At 41.2% G+C, this 15,230-nt stretch overlaps 1 protein-coding gene across 4 annotated transcripts in view; it reads left to right on the forward strand.

Moving 5' to 3' along the window:
• Positions 1–15,230, forward strand: part of znf711 (zinc finger protein 711) — a 73,511-nt gene that overhangs the window by 24,394 nt on the left and 33,887 nt on the right. For 2 of the 4 annotated variants that reach the window (XM_068047682.1, XM_068047681.1), the window contains exon 4: positions 11,649–11,807. In XM_068047682.1, the coding sequence (XP_067903783.1) occupies positions 11,649–11,807 (159 nt within the window). Of the gene's footprint in view, positions 1–11,204; positions 11,297–11,648; positions 11,808–15,230 lie in introns of those variants that run through there. The other 2 variants (XM_068047684.1, XM_068047683.1) reach the window with 2 other exon arrangements.

The raw sequence follows: 15,230 nt of genomic DNA on the forward strand, positions 1-15,230 counted from the left end.
AACAACAAGGTACAATCTAAAGTAGAACTTCTACATTGGAAGAGGGCTAACTTCAGTGACATGAGAGAGGATCTAGCCAAGGTAAAATGGAACAAAAATAAAAGCAAAATACTGCAGGTGCTGGCAATCTGAAATAAAAACAGAACGTGCTGGAAATACTCAGCAGGTCTGGCAGCATCTGTGGAGGGAGAAACAGAGTTAATGTTTCAGGCTGATGACCTTTCATCAGAACTGGCAAAGGTTCGAAATGTAGTAGGTTTTAGAGCAAGTGGAAAGGGTGGAGGAGGGAAGAAAAGACTGACAGGAAAAACTAGCGGAGCAATGGGGGATCTTTAAGGAGATGTTTCTGGTACAGGATAGGTACGTTCCAACAAGGCAAAAGGTAAGGGAACAAAAACCAGGGCTCCTTGGGTGACGAGGGATATACAGAATATGATGAAACAAAAAAAAATAGTGTAAGATACATGTCAGTTGAATTCTTCAAGCAAGAACCTGGCCCAACACAGTGGGCTGCATTTTAAGAGCCTGCCGTCGAAGTAGCCAGCAGATGTAAAAATAAAATGCATCACACCCGCATGGGCACCATATCACGGAGCCGCCGCGATTTCAAACGCGGCAGCTCATTTGCAGGGCCGCAGCGCCTGCCCCCACAATGATGTGTAGGGGCTGTCGCTGGCAACGTTGTCCAGCGCCAATGCGTTGGCGCCATTTGTAAAGGGCTTACAGCCCTCCATGGCATTTAAAATTTAAAGGGCCAAGTAAGTTAAATTTTCGCAAAACAGAATTAAATGACTTCCATGCATTTTCCCACCCCCTCAATGGCATTTCCAAGCATTTGTGCCCTTTCACCACCGCCCCCCCACCACCCCTGGAATTCAAATATTGAGAATTTGACCTCCACCCCCCCCCCACCCCCCAACTCCCCCAACCAAAGTTTGGCAACTTTGCCCGTTACCCCTTCCCATCACCCCCCCACACCCCCGACCAATCCGTATCGTTGTCACACTGCTCCCGCACAGAGAAAAAGTCCTGTCTTTCCCGCCCCCAAACAGATGTCGTGTCATGTTTCCCTGAACGGGGATCTGAAGGCGCGGCTTTGTCGGCCACCTGAATGAAGATCGATGCGGCAATTAAGGAGGCAACGGGACCCTTATTAAATCAGGTATGTAAATTAGTTTACATATTGAAATGGGGCTCCCATCGCCAAGTGGTGGGTCGGCCGCCATGAGGTCTTGCTGCTGCCGCCGAGATGAGGCCTCGCCAACCATCAACCACCCATTTATACTAATCCTGCACTAATTCCATATTCCTACCACATCCCCACCTGTTCCTATATTTCCCTACCACCTACCTATACTAGGGGCAATTTATAATGGCCAATTTACCTATCAACCTGCAAGTCTTTGGCATGTGGGAGGAAACCGGAGCACCCGGAGAAAACCCACGCAGACACAGGGAGAACTTGCAAACTCCACACAGGCAGTACCCAGAATTGAACGCGGGTCGCTGGAGCTGTGAGGCTGCGGTGCTAACCACTGTGCCGCCCCTTGTATAACCTTCATTGAGGTTTGTAGTATCCGGTTCCTTTAACACCCCGAGCTAAAGAAATATCAACCTTTGTCACACCGGACGGTCTTTTCCAATGTTGATTGATGCCATTCGGGCTTAAAAGAGCGCCCCGGCCACGTTTGAGACTAATGAACCAAGTGGTAACCAGGGTTCGAACTGTGTTGTTTACCTTGATGATGTGCTGGTATTCCGTGACACTTGGAAGGACCACTTGAAACAACTAGAAGCTCTGTTTAGAAAATTACAGTCGATTGATTTGGTGATGAACCTTGCCAAAAATGAATTTGCAAAAGCATGGGTAACCTACCTAGGGCGTATAGTAGGGCAAGAACAAGTGTTGCCAAGAACAGCAAAATTACAAGCATTTTTATTTTTTGAGTTACAGCACCAAAACAGGCCATTCGGCCCACAGAGTCTGTGCCGACCAACAACCACCCATTTATAGTAACCCTACATTAATCCCATATTCCCTGCCACCTACCTACACTAGGGGCAACTTACAATGGCCAATTTACCTATCACCTGCAAGTCTATGGCTGTGGGAGGAAACCGGAGCACCCGGCGAAAACCCACACGGTCACAGGGAGAACTTGCAAACTTGATTCTGAAATAAAACGAGTATATAATTGGCTGTATAGGTAACTGGGTAAACATTTAAATATATGTTGTGACCTGTGGAGCAATGAAACTAGAGAAAGACACTGCACTCCTCCCACCTTGGTCGTAGTAGGGGTTATAATGGGCTAAGATCTCTGGCAAAATCAGCATTTCCTTGATCCTTCGAAATGCCTGCTCTTAATGTGCATTCCAACACCATGCTTGATCTTTCTTTAAGAGTTGTCTTAGGGATCAATAACTTGCACTGAATTGGGAAAAAGTTTTGTCAACTGATTAACCATTCCAAGGAATCATTGAAGATCTTGAACAGAAGTAGGTATTGGGAATTCAGTAATGGCTCTCATCTTTTGCGGGTCTGCCATTATGTCCTTGCTACTAACAATGTGTCCTAAGAAACAAATAGATGTTCTTGAGAATTCGCGCTTTTCATTAAGTGTCAAGCTTTCTTCCTGTAAATGATTCAAAACTTCTCTAACTCTCAGGTCATATTGTTCAACAGGTTCACCATGGACTTTGATGTTGTTCATATAGCATATTACTCCTTTAAGGCCCTGTAAAATGTTTGACATAGTCCTTTGGAATATTTCAGGTGCAGATGTTATACCAAATGGTAAACAATTGAAATAAAATCTTCCAAACGGAATGATGATGGTTGTTAGTAATCTTGACTTCTCATCCAATGGAACTTGCCAAAAGCCGCTGTGCGCATTGAGTTTCGTAAACATAACACTTTTGGATAACTTTGCCAAGCTTTCGTCTACTGAGGACATTGGATGAATTTCCCTTGCGAGTTGCTTAAGCTGAGTTAGGTCTACACAGATGTGAAGAGTACCGTTTGAATTAGGAGCTGGAACAGTTTCCAAACACCACTCTGTTGGTTTTGTGACAGGAGAAATGACTCCCATCCTGGTCATCTCTTCTAACTGTATTTGGACTTGCTTCAGCAGTGGGTGTGGTATCTTTCTAGGTGTAAAGATACGTATCGATTTAGCATCTTCTCTCAATGTAGTGCTGTATTTGGTCTTCAGTCTTGCTAGACCCAAAAATAGTTTTGGAAAGCCTGTTTGAAAGTGCCTTGAAGATTCTTGTTGCTTGAACTCATTCATTTTTTTGATGAGATAAAGATCTTAACTTTTCTGTTCAAAAGAGAAAATTATGATTCTGTAAAATAGTGTTTCCAATCTGCTTTCCCTTGACTTTCAGTTCACTCCCTCCTGGACTGAGTAACTAAGTGTCTATTGGTTGCAAGCAATGTGTTGATAGCCACGGTTCGTCTCTGACAAAACTGACGTTTTCTCCAGTGTCTAATTCATAATTGGTAATATGTTCATTGACATAAATATCTGCTGTCCAGAGTGCATGGTTAAGATCATTGATCTCCCCCAGGAAATTTCCTGATTTTATCCTTCAATGGAGTTTGTTCCACTTCATTGACCGCTCTTTGCGTGAAGACTTTTTGTTTGGAATCTTTGAAAGTAGAGGTCTTGCTTTGACACATTTTTCCACAATGGTCCATCTCCTTGCAGTTAAAGCATTCTGCTTTATTTGCTGGACACTGTGCACCAATGGGTCTTTTTGACACCACAGCGCTGGCAGGGTTTCATGGTGTCCTTGCACCACCCCCTGAGTGTACCTTCTTGTCTGGAGACTTTTCGGTCCTGGGCTTTAGGAACTGTACAGTCATCGGAGCTTTTTCTGATCCAAGGTTTCTTTTCCCCTCTCAGGATCGCTCTGCTCTGCCTACGGACCTCTGCTTGTCTGACAATCTGTATCGCCTTCTCCATGGTGAGGTCATCTTTTGACTAATAAATTCGATAAAGGTTCATCCACAATGCACACAACTATGCGGTCTCTTATCAATTCTTCAGTTCTGCATACTCACATCCTTCAGCCAGTCTTTACAAATGGTTAATGAAAGTTTCCACCGATTCACTCGGTTTCTGGACCCTTCTATTAAACTTGGCTCTTTCTAAGATCTTATTATTTCTATTAAAATATTTATCGAAGGCTTGTAAAACATCAAACCTATCAGAAGCCTTATTGATGGTCTTCCTTCGAGCATGGCTACCTGACCCAAACCCAACAGGACCCGATGACATGTCGGGGTCAGGTCGCATTTCTGGGTCCGGCATTCGGGCTCTGGTCGGGCCAGGTCGGACACGCTTATCACCACCTCTGGTAAGTGGCTCCAATGTTAATGTACTTTTTGGACTTGAAAGGTTGTTTTGTTATAGTTTTTTTAAGCTTGTGCAGATAAGCAACAATGTGATAAACTGAAGGTAGGTTAACTGATGGTCGGGTCGGGTGTGGGAAAAAATGAAAGGACTCAGGCCAGGTCGGATGTGGTTCTGTCGGGCTCGGGTTGGGTTTCATTTGCAGACCCGAGCCGGCCTTTACCCTGCCTTGCGATCACATTGTCAGCAATTGTACCTATTGAGTACAGCAAAGTGTTTACTTGTTCAGCTTCAAATTTGCTGTGCAGCTGAGAAACTGTTCTGTATCTTAAAAATCTTCTCCTCAGACCAATTCTGAATCTGGTTAGGTCCTTCCAATTCTCACGGCATGGTATCTTTTGGACCCAGATCCTTCCTAAACTCTGTAGGTCATTTGCTTCGATAAATTTTCGTTCTCGCTGTGGAAGTGTTTCAGTGGTTTCCAGCGCTTTTCCCTTTGCTCGGGTAATGGCTGCCGACTTTGGATCCGCCCTTTGTGAGATGACTTTTCCTCATTTTGCCTTCCCAGTGCACTTCCCAGACAATGTTTCTACCCTTTTCTAAAGGTTGTTCACCTGTTTCCCGACCGTCACTCGATTCTGTAACTCGATGCCTGCGATTGCTGGACTTAGATTTTACTCGCAGACCACCACAGTTCTGTGCTGCAGTCTGAATGCCTGTGCATCTAACTCATCGACTGACCATGTCTTTTCGTCATCTACGGAGCAGCTCTGGAGCTCTTTGCAGCCTCTCCATGAGATCTGTATTTTTTTGGCACTACTGTACCAGGTTAGGCTTCTTAAAATCTTCTGGGTGTGTTCACTGCTGTCACCATATTGTGTACTGTTGCTAGCATTTCGGATGCTAGGTTGATTGGTTGGTTTACAGAGATCTTGGCGTTGTCACACATTTATTATATTTACATGGACTATATATACTTTCCATTATCCTGTCTAGCTGTTACTCTGCATGATGTTTTTTGCTTCTCCACAAGCCACATTATACATGTGATCTCTTACATCATCATCACAGTGGGAGGTTTTACTCTCACTGTCCCAAGCATTAACTCTTTCCAACCCTTATACTGCATTTTGTGCTGGTATTAAAACCTTGGAAGAGCAAAAAAGACTACATTCGATGTAGGTGTGATGGGGAAATGGGGCTGAGTCTAGCAGATGATGATTTTATGCAAACAAATGTGACATTATGTATGAGGGTAGGGCTTAACCCCATGCGAGTATATACTATGCAGGAATCTGAATTAAAGCTTGAGTGGGAAAGTGACCTAAGTGCTGTCGTCCATGAGACTCTGTAAAGATTCCTTATTACTTAGTTAAAAAGCCTAAATTATTATGATACACTTGGAAAGCTGTCATTTAACTCTGGTAGACTTTGGGAAGATTTGATTAAAATATTTAAAATAATGTTGGACTAGACTGTGCAAAGAGTACGAATTCACTGAAAACATTTAAGGGAGCTGGATGGGTTCCTGGCTGAGGCTGATACCGCTGTATACAAAGGATTAGTGGGATGTTGCTCTTACGCTTCATTGAAAGTCACTGTTATTTCCTGGAACTCGTTTTGGTTCAGGAGATGGAGGGGAAGTTCCCAGAATTCTTTTCTCCCTCTGAATTGGTCTAAGGTTTTTTTGGGGAGGTGCTGATTAGTGGGAGCCTTGAGGGACATGATGTTCAATTGCTTCATGACTGGGGCAGGCTCAGTAGCCGAGCTGGTCCTGACTTGTCAACATAACTTCACATATTGATCAGGGAAGTCCATTTCAGAGAAGGTAATACAATAGAGTGTGAGAAAATAAATTCTGCTAGTGGTGCACTTTTGAGGTTGAGAATCAGGCACATTATGGCAGTGTTGAAAGATCACCACATTGAACCTATCCAATCCTGTGCTGTGTCTGATCTGTAAGTCCTCACTGTCATGAGGTGAGTAAGATAAATTATTTCTGTGTTTCATTCTAAGGTTTATGACATCGGCGTTTCATTAAAAAAAAAATGAGGAATTCCATTTCAGTTAGTATTGAAATGTTTGACGTGAGGAAGCTGAGCATTTCATTCGATCTGCGACCTGAGATTAAAACATCCATTAATTCGTCCTTAACAGTTCAGATGATTTTGTCAAAATGCTTACTTGAAATGGATTGACTCATATTGTGTGGCTAGTCGTGTAAAATAAAAATGCATATTCTAGGGTAACAGATTATACGTAGTTTAAGATCAGTTGTGAATTACTGGAAACTTAACTGGACCAGCCAAATAAATACCATGGCTACAAGAATAGGTCAAAGGCTGAGAATTCTGTGGCAAGTGACTCATCTCCTGACACCCCAAAGCCTGCCCACTATCTACAAGGCAAAAGTAAGGAGAGTGATAGAATACTCTCCACTTGTTTGGATGAGTGCAGTTCCAACAACATGCGAAGGCTCGACACCACTGGACAAAGCAGCCTGCTTGATTGGCACCCCAAATACCACCTTAAGCATTCACTCTCTTGACCACCGCCGCACAGTGGCGGCAGTAGGTGCCATATACAAGACACACTGCAGCAACTCTCCCAGGCTTCTTCGACAGCACCTTCCAAGCCCACGATCTCTACCACCTAGAAGGACAAGGACATCAGACGCGTGGGAACACCACCACTTGCAAGTTCCCCTCCAAACCACACACCATCCTGACTTGGAACTATATCACTGTTCCTTCACTGTCGTGGATCAAAAATCTGAAACTCACTGCCTAACAGCACAGTGAATATATCTACACCACATGGACTGCAGCAGTTCAAGAAGGCAGCCCTTCCCCATCTTCTCGAGGGCAATTAGGGATGGGCAAAAAATGCTGGTCTTGCCAGAAACGCTTACATCTCATGAAAGAATGTTTTAAATACATGCCTTAAATATATTCTGAAAAATGATTACAAAATGACATGGAACCATTTTTTGGAGACCTTTCTTCCCATAATTTTGCTGCAGGCTTTTCTTTTATTGTCATCAATTCCTTTTAAGTGAATCAACTGTCAACCAGTTTGATTCATGTACATGGAGGAACTGGGATCTAATCATTTTATTATTAGATGCTTGGGCCACAATCAATAATGTCATGAAACAAGACTTTGGAAAAGCAGATTTTGAAGTTATAAAAAGAATTTTATGAAATATTGATTGGGAAATCATGCTTGAGTAATGTATTTAAGGACATTGTAGAGGATGAGGAAAGAAAGTGCACTCCTTTTTTAAAAAAAAACACACGTGACCTAGACCATAGAGATTTATTAGAGAGGTTAGGAAGAAGAGCAAAAATACTTTTAATGTAATACAAAGGATTGAGATATAGTTGACTGAGGATAGTTAGAAAAAGTATTAGGAAAAAGTAAGAGAAATAGAGAAATGAATTTCAGTGGACTGCAAGAGTCACAGAATAAGGTATCACAACGGTCTTAATAGTTAATGGAAGGTCAAGGCACAAACGGAATTGTTGATGGATAAACTAAGTATGTTTGTTACGGTATGGCAGGCTCAATGAATTGTTCACATCAGCTCTCTCGAAGGAGGGCTAGAAAATTTTCAGTCACGAGAACTGGGGCTAAATGATCCCTAGTATATGCAGACGTTAGCAAAGAATGTGTTATCCACAAAGCTTTTGGGACATTGAATACATCTTAGAATCCTTATGGAATTAAAATAGGAAATTAGTGATGCTGTGGTTGATATTTTTAGTGTTCCAATCACCGGAGAAGTAGTTGAGCTCTGGAGGGTTGACAAATGTTTTAATACTCAAAAAAAGGATAAAGGCATGAACCCGGTAGATCACTACACATCCTTAGTAGGAAAAAAGCTTTTGGGATTTTATGATATACTATAAATGAGTTTTTTAAAGGATGCAAGTGTTACAGGGAACAATCACTGATTTGGAAATGATAGACCTTGCCTCACAAATGTACTGGAATTCTTTGAACTAGTAACTTAAGTTTGTGGAGAAGGGTAATCCAGGTAGGCGGAATTTACTTGAATTTTCAAAAGGTGTTTCATACATTTCCACATTTAAGGCTAATAAGGAAACATAAGGCGAATAGAATATTTGACTCGTTGTTCAGATTTTTGAAAACTAGCTTAGCACTAAGGAGGCAAACTGAACATATTGCAGTCAATGATGAAGAATGGCATTTGCTGAGCATTGCGCTTAGAGCTGCCCGCAGACTTTTCGTGGGCTTTTCTGCGGCAATTTACGGTCATCTGGAGTCCTATACAGCATGGCACCCTCTACAGAGGATTTGGGACCTGTGAACAGGACAGGCAACTGCATGTCTGAGAAATAAGGAATAGATAGCAAAAGCTTTAAAAAAGACTTAAAAAAAATTCTTCAGCAATAATTGAAATCTGTAGGAATGAGACACCACTAGAGCTATATCTAACTCCTTCTTGAAAACATACAATGTTTTGGCCTCAACTGCTTTCTGTGGCAGTGAATTTCACAGGCTCGCCACTCTCTGGGTGAAATAATTTCTTCTCATCTCAGTCCTGAAAGGTTTACCCCGTATCCTTAGACTATGACCCCTGGTTCTGGACTCCCCCACCATCGGGCACATCCTTCCTGCATCTACCCTGTCAAGTCCTATTGGAATTTATAGGTTTCTATGAGATCCCCCTCTCACTCTTCTGAACTCCAGTGAATATAATCCGAACCAACTCAATCTCTCCTCATACGTCAGTCTCGCCATCCCAGGAATCAGTCTGGTAAACCTTCGCTGTGCTCCCTCAATGGCAAGAACATCCTTCCTCAGATAAGAAGACCAAAACTGCACACAATATTCCAGGTGTGGCCTTGCCAAGGCCCTGTATAATTGCAGCAAGACATCCCTGCTCCTGTACTCAAATCCTCTTGCTATGAAGGCCATCGTACCATTTGCCTTTTTTACTGCCTGTTGCACCTGCATGCTTACCTTCAGCGACTGGTGTATGAGAACACCCAGGTCTCGTTGCATATTCACCTCTCTCAGTTTATAGTCATTCAGGTAATAATCTGCCTTCCTGTTTTTGCTGTCAAAGTGAGTAACCTCACATTTATCCACATTATACTGCATCTGCCATGCATTTGCCCACTCACTTAACTTGTCCAAATCACCCTGAAGCCTCTCTGCATCCTCCTCACAACTCACCCTCCCACCCAGTTTTGTGTCATCTGCAAATTTGGAGATATTACATTTAGTTCCCTCGTCTAAATCAGTAATATATATTGTGAATAGCTGGGATCCTAGCACCGATCCCTGCGGTATCTTACTAGTCACTGCCTGCCATTCGGAAAAAGACCCGTTTATTCCTACTCTTTGTTTCTTGTCTGCCAACCAATTTTATATCCATTGCAATACACTACCCCCAATCGCATGCGCTTTAATTTTACATGCTAATCTCTTATGTGGGACTCTGTCAAAAGCCTTCTGAAAGTACTGTTGAGAAGCAGGATTGACGATTATATAAGCTATTTAGGAGCGCTGCTTGAGTTATTTTATATGGGGCGGGGTGAGTGGAAGTGCGGGATTAATATTCTCAAAAGTAGGTGATCAACAGATGGTATTGGAGGAAATTCCTTGATCGAATAGTCATCCATGCACTCTGTAGCAGCCTTGATGGACAGAATGACCTTTTCTCCTTCTGGATCTTGCGTTCTTACATTATCAGATATTTACAATGAGGTATTAAGCAAGAATTGTTCCTCAGATTTTTTTTTTTATTACTCTTTAGATATTTAACATTCTTCCTTTAGGTCTCTATACTCCATTCCCCGTCAAGATAACATGCTGGTGACTTGCTCCCAGGCCTCTGCCTATGCCGTCTTGATCTGGCTACTGGGAGGTGAGTGACAGCAGCCTGGGGGACATCCTGTGTTTGTTCCTTTCTGAGGAAGCAGCAAGCCTCCTGTAGGCATCTCCCCCTGATGGCCTGACTGAGATTGGGAATTTACCATGTAGGAATCATGGCTGCAGATCCATGTCCTACCAAACTGATGCTGCACTCCATCACCTGTTACTTTGGCCTTGCTGTAGATTGTACAGATTGTTCATCATATTGTACTTAAGGTATCCATAAACACGGCTGTAACTATGGTAAAATGTTTAATGTTGGCGTATAATCACTGATTTGACATTTGCCGGTCAGTCAACACAACTGAATGTAGAAAATAATATTCTAAACAGAAATATTTTCTTATAAGGAATTCATATGTAGAATATTTTATTTTGTCAAAAATTAGAAACAGTGGTTTCACTATTGCCGATAATATGTAAAGAGGAGACTAGGCAGCTGTGGATCAACTAAAGTTACCTTGTAAATCATTACTTATTAGTTAGCTGTTAGCGACTTAAATTGCTCTTAAATGTTTCACAATGAGAGTTGGTATTGAGATAGAACCCGAATTGGCAGCCGTAGCAAGTCTATGGAATTTAATAAGTAACATACAGATGTATTGCGCTACTTAGCATTGATTTTTCAAATCCAGAGGCTTTTTTGTTGTGATAACCCAGTAGTAGTTTCCATATTTTGATACAGGTAATCTTAAGCTACAATAATAAAATTATATGTTGAAAAATGGTATTTAGACAGAATGGATCACAAGTTGAAAATAAGCAGTAAAAAGCATGCAATTGCTACTAATATTCTTATGGTTTAATGTATTTTAATTTACCTATTTGAATTTTTATGCGCAGTGTTGATGACAGCATTGAACGAGTTCCTGAGCCTAGCACTAAAAGATTGTTGAACTAACGTACACAGTTTGAATGGCAAAATTCACTGAAATGCCACAGGCTGTAATGATGATTGAGCTACCTTATGTTGTTTGGCTCAGAAATCCAGTTCCTTTGATGTTACTGGTGTTCATTCTTTGTCAACTGTGAGTACTAGAGCCTTAATTTTACATCCTTTATGTTTTTGTAGCCCAAGTAGTTTAACTAATAGAGGATGCTAAAATGCTTTTTTTGGCAGTGTGTATTGCCATGGCAGAGGAAGCACGATTGGAGCCAAGAAAATTAAAACTGGGCCGGCAAAATGGTTTTAGTTGGGATTGTTTTGAGGTTGTAGGAGTTTGGGGAAGGGGAGGACTTGATGTGAAAGGCCTGGTCTCCTATTTTCATGCTGGAGAAATTCATTGCGACACAATGTAGCAGACACAAGAGCTTATAGAAGACTTATTTAACTTGAGGTTTCTGATGTGCTATAACTGTTCCTGTTACTATTTTATGCAGTAGATGATGTCGAAGAGAAGTTGGACCACATGGGAAATGCACCAATAAAAATAAGCACTGATATTGAGCAAGATGATTCTTCTAAAGAAGATGGCTTTGGAGCTGAGGTCATAAAAGTGTATATTTTTAAAGCTGAACCAGAAGATGACGTGGAAATAGGTAAATATTATGGTTTAATAGTATGGGTAATTTGTAACACTTTTTTAAAATTCACAATCTTATTCCCTGTAACAATTTTACCATGGCCAAAAGGTCCAGTTTGCAGTGTGCAAGTCTAATCTAATACGTTAATGTGGCTGTTTAGCACATAACTGGGCATATTTTCAATTTTCATGACCTTAAAGCCAGAATAATGTCGAAAATATATGGACAACAGTTTCTAAACTGGAGTTGATCATGCTCCTGACTTAGCTCTTCCCTGATTTAAGTGTACTAGAATTGAAATCTAGAATTCATTAATTTTTCGACTGTCAATCACAAGTCTCTATCAGGAGTTTTCTTTAGTTCCAGTTATGTACTGTGGAGAAGCAGAAGTGCTGAGTGGTGAAATTTCTGATTTGTTATTCTAATGTGAATACATATGGTTTGTGGACAGAGATGTGATAATTTTCTGTATTATCTTTATATGAATTTGAATTTCTTTATTTGTTAACGTTCACATGTCTGATTGGAAAAATAGCTGGTTTCTCTAGGAGTTTTTATTATTCCTATACTTCTTAATTTCTGTAGTAAGATTAGAAGGAAGCACAAAACAGGAAATGGCAATACAGGCCTTTTTTAATGCCAAGTTCGCATCATTTAGACTATATTTAACCTGTCAAAATTTTCTACTGATTGACTACAATTGCTACCAAGTCAGATTTATGACTTCATTCTAGTTGTACATCTTCCTCGATACTGAGGAAAAGACTGTATAGGTCAGCAAAGTTACAAGCACTTTTTTCAGCAAGCTGCCAATGGTGGATCCACAGAAGAACCAACAGTATTTGTTCAGTTTTGTTACCCAAGTCAGTCAGGAAAAGGTACCTCTGAGATGCATTTTGATACCTTTCAATAATTGCATGTTTGCTGTCAGACACAACATTGTAAAATAAATGGGGTTTAAACAAATACCTATTTTCATTTAAGCATTTGTGAAAACCATAGAAAATTTCCCGTGTTGCAAATACTGGACATGTTGGCCCTGATATTTGTAGGGAGGGAAGTGGGAACATGTTTGCGGAACGAAGCCCAGAATCCCGGGAAGGGGGTGGCCTTGGTGAATTTTATTGCCGAACCTCATTATCATTTTTTAAATTCACTTTCTCACCCGGAATGACAGGTTGTCTGGTGCCAGGCAGAAAAGCCTGATCTAAAAGGCTGCAGTCATTGGCCATTGGTGATGGCTCCCAGCAATTGGGAAAGAGTAAAGGGTGGGGGGGTTGGCAAAAATCATGAGCCATCACGGGCATAAAGGGATTCGACAAAGATTGGGAGCATAAGGGAAGTTGCACTGCCAATCGGGAGAGAGGGAACATTAGTTCTGATGAAGGGTCACTGACCTGAAACGTTAACTCTGCTTCTCTCTCCACAGATGCTGCCAGTCCTGCTGAGTATTTCCAGCGTTTCTTGTTTTTATTTCTGATTTCCAGCATCTGCAGTATTTTGCTTTTATTTCATGGTTTTGGCATTGTTGCTTCTTACAAGAAGTAAAATCAGAAGTAAAGTATTTTGTGACCTAGATGCCCATCAGTTAGATACTAATAAAGATTTGGATCTTCTATTAGAGATCTTGGATGAAATTTATAAAAAGGATGATCCATTAAATGTCTATGGGTATTACGACCAGATGAGAAAGGGGTCTGGGGATTCCCTCTCAGCCTGTGCCTGGTTTAACCGTAACAGGGTTTAATTTTAAAAACACCGTGTTTTTAGCTCCCCATCATTGAATCCTTGTTCACTGCTTTCCAATTGCAAGGCAAAGAAATCAAATCAGACAGGTTGTCTTAGATTTAAACAAGAAAGGTGGACGTTTATTAATCTTAAACTCTAATTCGGTTAATGACTACGAATACGCGACGCGACCACGCTATCATGCATACACGATAAACACACATGTAGATAGAGACAGAAACAGTTGATAGAATAAAGGGGAAAAGTTTGAGGCAATAGCTGGGTTTCTATTTTCTGTCCTTTTGAGTTTGATGTAGTCTTTGGTTGCTGGTAAGTCTTGCCGTTTCGTCGGGGCCTAATGCATGCTTTAAAACTTGTTTCGATGTAGGAGTCTTTTTCTCTCTTGAGGTTTAAGTGACTTCAGTGGATCTGGAGGTTAGTGAAAGAGGGCGAGCCAGAGAGAGGCTCTTGTTCCAACTTCAATTACAATCTGCAGTCTCTGTCTTCAAACTGTCCCATGAGCACAATTCAAAACTCCACATTGGCCAGCAGGTTAGTCATGTTACTAACCTCTTATTTTGGAACAACTGCTCCTGCGGTTTGTGGATTTCAAAGCTCTCAGTTTGTGGGGGGGTGGAATGCTATCTCTTTCACCTACAAGATGTGGATCACCATTGCCCAGACCAATCTCTGTTAATTGAATCAGTGACCAATTCTTTTGTCTCTCCAAGCATTGCCTCTTAGTATGCAAATGTTTTTCCAGCCACTGCTGATCTCTTTAAGCAAGTCATCTCTTCACTCCAACAACAGTTTAAAATTAATGTTCATGTGGCAAAATTAATATGCCTCATTCTTGGCAGGTGGGGGTCTTCATGACATTGGGGCATAGTCAGACTTCGATCGATTTTGGAAAACATGATTATTCAATGGAGAAATATATCATGGACTTTAACAGACTGGAAAGAAGATTGAGGAAATTCAATTTAGAGATCTCTGGTTCAGTACTGGGATTTAAATTGCTGGATTGCGCTGAGATAACACAGATGGACAGGCTCCTGGTTCTAACTGATCAGTTCTCAGAGGAATCTGAGGCACCAGGTGAAGATAATGATGAATCTGAACAAATTGTACTAATCACAAGGACTTTTAGTCCTGCAATGAATGTGTTAGTCATGGACTCATTCAACGGTGCTGTGCTAGATAGCGCTTGCACTTTGACAGTATGTGGAACAGCTTGGTTAAAATGTTATCTAGATTCACTAATGAAGATTGATGCAAGGTTAAGGAGGATAAAAGTACTACTTGCTTTATGTTTGGAGATGACACATTGAGATCACTAAAAAGAGCTGCAATTACATGTAAGATAGCTAGAGTAAGCCACTTTCAGTACTGATGTAGTCCCTAGTGAGATACCTTTGCTGTTGAGTAAATCTTCTATGAAAAAGGCACAAATGAAACTTGACATGGAGCATAAAAAGGCAATTACTTTTGGAAAGCCAGTGGATCTGCAATTTACCCAATCAGGACATTATTGTATCCCCTTAAACATGTTTCTCATCAAAGTGTTAGACCAGTAATAATGGCATCAGATAAGAATCAGAGAGAAAAAAAGTAAATTGTCTTAAAGTTACATAGATAATTTGCTCACCCTACTTGTCAAAGATTTAAAAACCCTACTGCAGTTTGCAGGTGTGGTTGATGAAGAATATA

This window comes from Heterodontus francisci, chromosome 15, assembly GCF_036365525.1.
Source record: "Heterodontus francisci isolate sHetFra1 chromosome 15, sHetFra1.hap1, whole genome shotgun sequence".
Classification (NCBI taxonomy): domain Eukaryota; kingdom Metazoa; phylum Chordata; class Chondrichthyes; order Heterodontiformes; family Heterodontidae; genus Heterodontus; species Heterodontus francisci.